This window comes from Gossypium arboreum, chromosome 13, assembly GCF_025698485.1.
Source record: "Gossypium arboreum isolate Shixiya-1 chromosome 13, ASM2569848v2, whole genome shotgun sequence".
Taxonomy (NCBI): Eukaryota; Viridiplantae; Streptophyta; class Magnoliopsida; order Malvales; family Malvaceae; genus Gossypium; species Gossypium arboreum.
This window is the reverse complement of record NC_069082.1, coordinates 29602770-29614380: the sequence shown is the minus strand read 5'-3', so window position 1 is coordinate 29614380 and position 11611 is coordinate 29602770. Positions and strand designations below refer to the sequence as shown.

At 33.0% G+C, this 11611-nt stretch overlaps 1 protein-coding gene across 1 annotated transcript; it reads left to right on the top strand.

Moving 5' to 3' along the window:
• The first annotated feature begins 2850 nt into the window (after positions 1-2850).
• On the top strand, positions 2851-5751 carry LOC108461762 (uncharacterized). Its single transcript, XM_017761694.2, has one exon. It carries the CDS (start codon positions 3598-3600, stop codon positions 5041-5043), a length of 1446 nt encoding a protein of 481 aa, XP_017617183.1. The 5' UTR covers positions 2851-3597; the 3' UTR covers positions 5044-5751.
• Positions 5752-11611: the final 5860 nt, after the last annotated feature.

Genomic DNA, 11611 nt, shown 5'->3' with positions numbered 1-11611 from the left:
AATTATTTTGCTAATAGGAAGAACTTTTGTAGAAATTTTTCTGCAAGTTTATTCCATGTCATGATAGATCCCAATGCCTGCGAGTCTAACCAAGTAAAGGCGTTATCGATCAAAGAGAAAGAGAATAGTTGAAGACGTATAATGTCGTCGGTAACCCAGTTGTATAAAAATGTAACAAAAAGCTAAATGAATCATTTTAAATGCTGGTTTAGGTCCTCTTTCATTATGTCTCTGAATTGCAAATTGTTTTGGATCATCTGGATGATGGTCAGTTTGATTTCGAAGTTATTTTCCGTGATAGTTGACCTTGTGATGCTTCTTTCAACCACCTCTAGATTAGGTAGGGCATAATCCCTTAAGGTTCTTTCAGCTTATGTCATAGGTGGATTTACTAGTAGTTATGGTGGTGGTGGTGGTAAATCTTGGATGTTAGCATTGTTAACCTTGTCGAATAGAGGGTTCTCACGCAATGGATTACCTGCAATAAGTGGTTGATTTCGCATCTATTATTGCTGTTGTTACTATCGACGATTTATGCGGATTATTCTTTTTGGACCAGTGGTCGGCCCTATAGGTGTTCCCCTACTACGAGTCATACAATGACCTAAAAAAAAATTAGTAAAAATAAAAAATAAAAATAAAAATCATATTTATAATTTAAATATTTCCTAATTATTCTATTAAACACAAAGATTAAAATCAACTTAGTAGCATTGCCTCTCCGGCAATGACGCCAACAACTTGGCCGCCTCCGGACGTACTAATGTCCAGAGTGTGAATACTACAACTATAGATGTCGAATTGAGGCTGTGTTTGCAAGTATACAAGTCAGGTTGCAATATAGTTTTACAATGAAGTATGTGAGTACTCCGAGGATTGTATCTAAGGGAGGCGAGTACTAAATTAAAGTTAACCTAAACAAAAATAAAATTAATTAGTAAAACAAATAAATTATATTAGGACAAATCATAAAGAAGAATTTTTTTGGTTTTTATAAGTAAGAATGAAAATTGCATAAATAAAATAGATTTTAAAAAACTAAATTATAAACTTAATCAAATGTAAAATGGGTGATTAGCTCGCTTTGGTGATCATAACTAATTCCTATTTCGGGTTTCTATTCAATCAACTAGTTGTTTCCTTAGTAGGATCGCTCAATCTTCTATTAAACTAATAAGTCGACAATAACTACTTATCTCTCGACCTCACAGTCCAGACCAGTTCAGGGTTAAGGTGTTTACGAATAAGCTATACTAATTTTGGGTTAATTCTCACCTAAATGACTTTTTAGGGTCGTCAAACCTAATGTTTAAATTCTTCTTCTCCCAAATAGCTTATCTGCTAAGAAAACCCTATATAGCAATCAGTCAATCCACACCTCCACTCACTAATCCCCCATAAGAAGATTAGTTTCTCATAGAATCCATAAACATGATAAACTTGATAATAAAGATATGTATAAAGAGTAAATCAAGAATAGAGTTTAGAAAATCTTGTTTGTATTCGATTGATGAAATGCAATAATCCTAAAATGTTTGATTGCGTTTACAAAGCAAGTTCTTTGAAGAGCACAACAAAAAAAAATTAAAAATAAACCTAAAACCTAAAGGAAAGGAAAACTGAAACTAAAATTACAGAGAAAAACTTAGAATATGAAAATATGTCCTCAACAAGTGTTTGAAGAGCCTATTTATAGAGTTAGGGTTGACCATCGTCTTCAACCCTAGGTTAGCTAATGTTTTTGTGTTAATTTCCATTATGTGGACCAAATCGCCCCTCACTCGTAACTGTTCCCATACAGGGCCGGTGTTGTGACACCCTAGTGCCGTGTCGCGACATTGAAGGCAGTATGCCTGGTTCAGGTTTTGCTACAAGGGTATGTCGTGACATCCTATGGCTATGTTGCGACATCAAAGGCAAACTTGAAATTCTTGTATTTTGATCCCTATGTTGCGACACTGAACTTCTCGTGTTGCAACACAACAACCAGCCTTAAGTTTCTATACCTTTGAATGGTGTCCTGCACACTCACTAAGTACATACATTAGCTCACCTTTAGGCCTCATTCAACCCTTAAGGTCATAAAAAAACTCAAAATACATGTTTTATTAAATTCAAACCAAATATGGAAAACTTAACTAAAACATAATAAAAATGCTTGTATTCAAGCTCTTTAAGTACGAAAACTAGTTTAATCTGCTACATGGTATTATGGCAAATCAAGAACCAATATTATATTAATGAGATCATTCTGCTAGACTAATTGTCAATTTAAGCATTGCATGCCACATTGAATATGATGTAAAGTATATTTAAAATAAATGAATCAAGTTATAAATATTTGTGGCTTGTTGTATGAACAGTTTGAATCTAATGTGTTAAAAAAAAGATAGTGTTAATAAGATTCATGGAAAACTTGAGTCATATGACATAGCTTGGGTCCAAGTTGCTTATGCAATATGTATACATATGTTTAGAATAAAATTCATGTGTTTTAAACATGATTTAAGTCAGATTTGAGTTGACACTTAATAGCTAGGCAAATGAAAAACTTGATTGATATGATACTAGTACTTTAAAAACTCAATTAGAACGTTTTGATGTTTAAAAATTAATTTAGAGTTTGAGTCATAGTTTGAGGACTTCAAGTGCAAATAATTAAAAAAAGAGAAGTGAGAAAATTGAGGAGGAGGACTTAATGCCTAAACTAATGGATAAATTTGAACCATATTATGAATAGGGGATGAAATTTCTTAAAAAAAAAACGGAAAAAGAAGAAGAAAAGGGGGCCCAACCACAATGTAACATGTTGGCATATTGTACAATGAAATGTATGTATGTGTTATAGTGGAGGGTAAGGGAAGAAACTGAAAAGCAAACAATGGTTGGAGATTCTGCCCCTTTTGTGTGAGTGAGCTTTACAACAAGCAAGACAAAGTTAAGGCATCGTTTGGATGTTGTAGCCATAAGAAAAACTCCTCACTCATTGGGATCCTTAAAAAAATCTTGACCGTTCAATCCTCCCTTTTACCTGATGCTTCTCACTTCAATACACGTGCTCTCTCTCTTTTTCTTCCCTTTTAAATCCTTTTGCTTCCATGCATGGAATTCTCCTCCAACTACAACACACACACACACACCAAAAGGGTATCTAGAGAGAGAGAAACAGAAACAGTCTTGGGGTATTTTATTTTATTTCTTTTGTTCCTCTTGTAAGCCTCTTCATCGCCATCATTAGCGACCCTTCTTTATAAAATGTTTGATTTTTTTTTCTGGGTTTAAACAATTTTGAGATGAGCAAAAGAAATGGGATTTTTAAAAAGGGTCTCTTTTTGTTGTGGGTCGGATCTCTTTGTTGTACTTGAAACAGAGAACCTGTCACATCTCAGCTGCTGATTCTCGTTTTTTTTGATCATCTTCACTGAAACTAAAGCAAGCAACTTTTTTGTGATCTGTTTTTTTTCTCTCTCTGTTCCTTGATCTGTGTTCTTGGTTTCTCACAACAAAGATGGATGAAAGGAAATGCAAGAAATGAGTCACGGTTCCGGTTTGGTTCACTGGGTATTTTCAGTTTTTAAGTGATCAAAATATTTTTTAATGGAGCAAAATCAAGGAAAGAAGTTTGTTTGCAAGTTTTGCAACAAAGGGTATCCATGTGGGAAGTCCTTAGGAGGTCACATAAGGACTCACATGAATACTGAGAATCTTGGTGAAGCAGAGGAAAAGGCTGAAATCTCCATAAACAACAAGCAGCGTTTCTGTTCTAGGAACATAAAGAGAGCTGCTGAGGCTGAAGCTGGTGGTGGCCAATCTGCAACTTATGATCTAAGGGAGAACCCCAAGAAAAGCAAGAGATTTTCTGATTTAGGCAATGGTTCTGTACTCAAAGAGATGATTTGTAAAGAATGTGGTAAGGGTTTCCAATCATTGAAAGCTCTTTGTGGTCACATGGCTTGTCACTCAGACAAAGAAAGGGTCTTTCAGAAACTTGAGGATCATTGGGGTAACACTGAGAAACAGAAGCTGGTTGTGGATAGTCAATCAGATACTGAAATATCAACTCCAAGTAGGAGGAGGAGATCCAAAAGGATAAGGTGCAAAATAGGAGGTGTTTACTCTAATAATTCAGTCTCTTTGGCAAATGGTTCGTCATCTGTATCAGAGATTGAAGAACAAGAACAGGAAGAGGTTGCTATGTGTTTAATGATGCTGTCAAGGGATTCTGGTTGTAAGAAAGGGCTGAATTCAGTTGCTGATTCTTCAGACAACAACTCTGTCGTTCTGGAGGCTAAGTCATCCTCCATAGATTTGAGGATTACTGTTAAGAATGCTAACAATGGTGGTGAGCTTTTGAAGATGAAAAAACAAGGAGTCATCAAGCTGAAATCTGCTGGGTCTGATCCTTGTTCTGAAAATTCTGATTCTGGGTATTTTAGGAATGGGCCCAAGAAGGTGGAACCAGATGTTTCAAGCAATGGGGTTACCAACAATGTTGAATGTAAGAAACTCAAGGTAAAGTCTAGATCTGGATTTGAAGACATTGATGCAACACTTGGTAAAAATAGGAGTAAATTCAAGTACGTGAAAACTGAATTCCCTAAGGATTTGGTTAGTGAAGTAGGGGATAATCAAGATGATAGAGCTTTGACTAAATATGGTTTAAGAAGTGGGAAGAAAGATTATTCCAGTTCTCCAAAGGGAACCAAACTTGAGTCAATACATGATAGAGGTGAAGACAGCTTAGCAAATGGTTCTTTTCATGCTCCAATGGCTGCTACCAAGTTGTCAAATGGCAATGCTGAGAAAAGATTGGGGTCAAAGAAAAACAAAGGGCATGTATGCCCTTTCTGCTTCAGGGTTTTCAAGTCAGGCCAAGCTTTAGGAGGTCACAAAAGGTCCCATTTTGCTGGGGGTTCAGAGGAGACAACATTGGTCATCAAACAAGACTCACCAGATATGCCATTACCAGCTCTTATTGACCTTAACCTTCCAGCTCCTCTTGAAGAAGATGCAATGGAGAATTCTGGGTTCATCCCATGGTAGCTGTTTAGAAAGCACCACAACCATGATCTCTTTGCTAAGATGAGGAACATGCAAGAGAATTTACAGTGTACAAATGAACAATTTACTCTTTTGGTGTTTCTCTTTGGCTTCTGATTCAATATGGTTTTTTTTGCTAAGGTAAATGTTCCCCTTTTTCTCCTTTTTAAAATTTTATCTATGTTCTTGAACATGTATCTTCATGCTTACACAACTTTTCAATTCATTGTCCATCTTTTTTGTAACATTCTCAACTATGGTTTTTTTTTTTTTTCAGTACTCTTTCAAATCTGTCAAATATAGAGTCTTGTAGGAAGCAAAAAACAGCAGCTTCTGATTTTTAACTTGTATGATAAAAGCATTTGATATATAGGTAGGCTATCATATGTTATCCTTTGATACAACCAATCTCACTGTTGAAGTGTTGTTTTTAAAGAAGAGCCAAGGACCACCTGCTTTTTGGGGAAAACATTAAAGAAAGCTTCATTCTAAGGAGTGGAAATGAAGTTTCCCCTAAATTCACATGCCCCAAGAACTGTACACGCCATTTATTTGCTACTTTCTACACATATTTAGACACTCCAATAGGTTGCATTTTTAAGCACATACACACACCCCCACACATATATGTACTGTTTGGGAAATGACATAAGATCAATTTTAATGCTCTCCTTTTTGTTAATAACAAAAGATTAAGTTTCTCCATCTTAACAGACCTTGTCTGTCAATGAACAAAAGAACGGAGAAAGGAGCTTTGTTTCTCACATTATTCTCTTTCCTTTAAATATAGTTCAAGAATTTAGGTCAACCCCCCAATGCTAGGCATGTAAAAGTAGGTAGAAATGAAAAATCTTTGAGCTATTGGAGATGGCATTGAAAGAGGTGAAGATATTATTGAGTAGTTGGACTGTTTTATTTATTTGAAGGAATTTTCTTTTATTCAACAATCGCATCCGAATTCAAATAACTTGGGAGAGTACTCATATTGACAGAATGCAATTAAACAAAACAAACCCAATCTCATTTTTTATACCATTTAATTGGACAGAGCAGCATATTTCTTTATAACAGCACACCATGACCCTTTTGTTGGTTGCTCATTATTATATTCTCTTATCTATTGATTGTGTGGCTACTTGAGAAAGAGACTATGTGTAAATTAGTTAAAGGTTTTTCATGTTGATTATAGTGATTTAGGCCATTGAATTTAGGGTTTTTTAATGGCCCAATCATAGATGAGCCCACTACAAAATGATGGAAAATTCCAAATTGGGCTCAAATGTCCATTTTTATCTTCTTTCAAACTTGGTGCTTGGAATACTGAAAAATTTGTAAATTTTTTATTTTGGGATAAAGCAATTTTAGGCCCCTGGACTTTGTGCCTTTTCTTAAGTTGGTACTTTAGTTTTCCTTTTTCTTTTCAGGTCGGTACTTGAACATTGATTCCGTCGTACACCATTAATTTTGCTTGTTTGACTTTCCAATAACTAATTACAACCCAACACATTTCAAAATTGTCAAATCAAATGCTGAGCGAGGGACCAAATAAAAAACTACATGTGACAGCCTAAAGTTGGATGGCTAGCTGGACTCTATTTCTCAATAACCATAGTCCAAAGGCAAATATACTAAATAAACCCTTAAACTTTTATCACTTTTTTTAAAAAAATTTATGTTACTCACGATGTTGGGTGAAATAAAATATATTTATAAAAAATTTATAATGAAATTTTAATTAAAATATGTTCAAGATATCATGAAATTCCATCATAATAATATTTTATAAAAAAAAGGAATATATTTACGTTGTAAAAATAATTTTTAATTAATTTGTGACACTAATTCAATAAAAAATTTAAATAACAACAAAGATAAGCTATTTGAAATTTTATTACATTCAAATAATCCTTAAAGTAACTTATACCTAAAAAAGCTATTAATTTTTACTTGTATCCAACTAAGCTATAATTGACTTGAATTTAAGTAAACCCTTATAATTCTATTACATCCAAGTAAGCCTTAAACTTTAATTGATTAGCTTAATACACTTTTAATCTTTGACTTTTATTTAGTCAAGTCATTCAATATTGTTTGAATTAGACCGAATCAGTTGGATTAAAAATAGGTTGATATTAGTTTGAACATAAGAATTGAACTGATTTTTTAGCAAACCGTTTAAACCTTACAAATAAAAATAAAAAGTTGGGATAAAAAATCGACAGTTGAATTAGTTTTTATAAAACTTTTAATATATATTTAATTATTGTTAAATTGGTGTTAAACCAATGAAACTAAAAACTAATGGTTTGATCAATTCAATCACCGATCCAGTTATTAAAATGTTAAAAGCCATTATTTGGTAAAGTTATACTATTATTCTTTATAATGTATTCTAAGAAACCAACATCAATAAGTAGTTAATCGGTAAAAGTACCTTGGAGGCCCCTATACTTGGGGTCGGATTATATTTTGCCGCCTCTACTCAAAAAATGGATAAATTAGTCCTTATATATTAGATCAAAGAGAAAAATGGTCCTTTTATTAAACATTTCATCCATTTCTACTATTAAAGATCGATTCATGTAAGTCAACATGAAGTGCACGTGGCATGACACTTGTTACTATCTGGTTATTTCGTCAACTACGACAGTCTTTAACAGTACAAATGAATGAAAATTTTTAACAGAAATGATCAATACAAATGAATGAAAATTTTTAACAGAAATGATCAATTTACTCTTTGATCTAACGTAAAAGGATTAATTTGCCATTTTTTTGAGTAGAGGGGGCAAAAAACGATCTGAGTCCTAGTACAGGGGTCTCTATAGTACTTTTATTACAATTAATCGTTTTTATAGCAACAACTAAAAATTATTTAGGAGGTTAACAAAAAAGTTTGTCGTTTTGGCACGTTTTCTTTTTCTTTCGTATGCTCTGAGTAGTACACCTTTATTGGTTTTCTAGGGTTTGATTTCTTTTATTTTCTACCTAAAATTTCTCACAATGGAGAATGAACTAGCGGGATTGAGTATTTCAAACGGTGAAGATGAGGCATGGCATGTAACAACATGTTTTTAGTAGTGTCGAAAATAGTGGTTTCAGGACTACAACTCCGACAAGTGAGTCATTATTTTATTAATTATTTAATTGTTATAGGGTTATATGAAGGTCATATTAAATTTTTGTTAAGAAATTTTAAAGTTTAAATAGTTAATTAAGTAAAAATGACTAAATTAAAAAATGTGTAAAAGTTGATTTCTATTAGCTAATAGGGTCAAATAGCTTTGAAAAGGTAAATTAATGGACTTGGATGGTAATTATACCATATTCTAAGTTAGTGGATGTTTATGGATAGGTTTTAGTGTAATTATAATAGTTTTTAAATGTTAATCTTGTAATTTAATAATTAAAGGATATGTTAAACAAAACAAAAGGTAAAAAATTGTATCATCTTCCCCATTTACTAATGAAAATCGATTCCACCATATTTGAGGAGTAAAAGTTTCAGTGAAGTTTTGCTTTGGATGCATAGTATGTATTTGATGCTTATTTTTAATGATTTTTACGTTTTTAAGCTCGTATTAGCTTAATCTAGCTAGTCCGGGGGTTAATTTGTAAAATTGTTAAAATTTTAGAGATTTTCCATGAATGAGTTTGTAGTGTTAGTGAATTTAATTGATAGATTATTAAGCTTGGTTGTTAAATAGGCACATTTTGTTAAGTGATTTTTAATGAATTTGAACTTAATGACTTATTTGAGAAAATGGTAAAATTTAATGATAATTTTATGAAATAATGAAAGAAATGGTCTGTAAAAGACCTTAGAGAGAATCAGCTATCACGATATTTCATTAATTGTGGTTAATTGTGAGTTTGGGATTTAGGGACTAATTTGTATAAAGTTAAATGTTAGGGGTAAATTATAATTTTACATTAAAATGGGTTATAAGTTAGAATCTATGAAGTTAAGCTATTTGAATTATTTAATTGAGTTAAATTACTATTTAGATTAAGAAACAAGTCATCTGGACTTAAACCAAGAAAAAGCTAAAGTGTTGGAGTAGTCATCGGCTTTGTTTTTGTATTTCATTTTAAAATATTAAATTTGAATTTATAAGATTAATTGATATCTTTATATATGTATTTATATACTGATGATGAAGATTGTTTTGATTTGAGAAAAGGAAATGACCGTGATTGAAATACATTATGGTATTATACTAGGCCGTGTGGTAGGCCATGTGAGCCATACCACCGTGTGTCAGGCCTTGTGGTAAGTTGTGTAACTTATTGTTTGCGAATTAGAGGCACACGGGCTAGGGACACGAGCATGTGTCCAGGTTGTGTAACTCATTGTTTGTACTTTAGGTCACAAGGGCTAAGGGCACGGCTTGTGTCCAAGGTGTGTAACTTACTATTTGGTATTTAGGGTCACACGGGTCAGGGACACAACCGTGTGTCCAGGACGTGTGAGGGGTTATGGGTCACATGGGTGTGTGCGTGGCCATGTGCCAGACCATGTAACTCACTATTTTGAGCCACACAAGTGTGTGGGCCAAATTACTGAAATTTTCCCTACGGCCGTAAGCATTGTTTGAATTGAACGTAGGCCTTCCGTAGGGTCCGTATGATCTAAATTAGACTGTATAACTTGATATCCAATATTTTGATGCTGAATAATCAATTATATGTACATATAATTGATGTGATAACTGTTAAATAATAATGATCTGTATTACATGATTATGAATTGTAATTGAATATTGTATGTACATCCCTGATATCTGATATCTGTAATCTGCATCTACATTGGGTGTGAACGATATAAAGAAGGAAGTGCTGGCAGTTTAATGATCTACTGAACTGAGTGGCTAAGCCACAATACTGTATCTAAATTTGGCGATTTATCGAATATTAATCTGAAAGCTAGTCTATAATCACTCTGAAATGTGTCATACTGACACTAACTAGTGTGTAGGGCTGGATGGGTACTTGATACCCTATATGCATGTTAGGATGATCAGAGATGATGTGTAATATATAGGGTTAGGAAAATGTATTTGATTTTGATCTATTCTACATCTATATCTGATCTATTTGCATCTTATCTGAACTGTTACATTATTACCAAGAATCATCTGTTTCTGATTATGTATATAAATTTGGCCAATTGCTGTTATATCTATATTGATGTTTACCTATATATCGGTTACACAGGTTGAGTTGTAAGCTCATTCTATTTTTTGACTGCGTCGCAGGTAACCCATAGACTTAGGAGGTTTGATGTGTCAAAAGCTCGATCATATCTCTTTATTAGATATTTTACTGTTTGTTTAAATTTAAACTAACATATGTTTTATTTCAGACTATGGTTGTAAGCTCAGATTTCCACATTGGTTTGACTGGTTAGGTGTTTTCTAAATGACGAACTTTAAATTACTTTAAGGTTGGTTTTCCTTAAACGTTTTGGTGTAACCTCCAGACTTGGTTTTAACATCTAGGTTGGGTATGGGGTGTTAAATTCACATTGTGAAAAAGACAACTTACTTCAATAAATAATCTAAACAAATCTGTATTCTCGTAAAAGTATCAAAGTAAACATTTGATTCAAATACTTAGAAGGATTATTATATCGTCTATAATTCTAATTGGGGAGATGACTAGCCTTAGCTATTGGAGCAGTTGGCTCCACAAGTAGAGACATAGATATACTCATTGGAAGAATGATATATTGGACTAGACCCAATATTAATTAATATTGAATTTGTTTGTGAATTAATTCACTTGTGATGTTTATGGTATGATTTACCTAAATTTTGAGTTAATCACTGACCATGCATATGTAACTCATGTGCTTTGGTATAAGTGGAGGCTTATGGTCTAAAGATGATCGAGCCCGTAGCTAGTATGTTAGGTACATGACTTGTGTATAGCATGACTTTATTAGCAACAATGGAATTCATAGCTTGATTAAAGAGTTAACAATATCCTCTCATTGGCATTGTGTGGATTAATAAATATGGAATGTGGCAACGAGTTGCTTGTTCTCAAACAAATAATTTATCACAGTCATTTGTTGACAGTGATCATACTAATAATTTAGAAGACACAATGGTGATAATGAGATAAAATAAGATTGTATTAAGTGAGCAGATTTAACTTAAATGAATCAATGATATCATATAAGGGTAACACACACATGATGAGGTAATTGGACAAAGCAGTTAGATAAATTGCTTTCGTAAAGAATATACAATAAAGAGTTTTCAATCATGGTACTGAGTGTGGATTGACTCTATGATTAAGTAAATTGCGAATTATCGAAACGATACTTCTGGACATAATTGCAATTACTCTATATGTCTGATTAGCCCATCCGTTAGCTCAACAAAAACTAGATCGACTGCATTTGAATTAGAAAAAAATTCTACGACTTTGGAAATAATTTAATTGAGTTGATTTATTCGATATGGAATTAAATTAGGCGGTCGTGAGAATTGTTCAACTAGAGAATTTGATTAAAGAATTTTCTTTAAAAATTAATTTGAAAAATCTCAGTGATTTTTAAAAA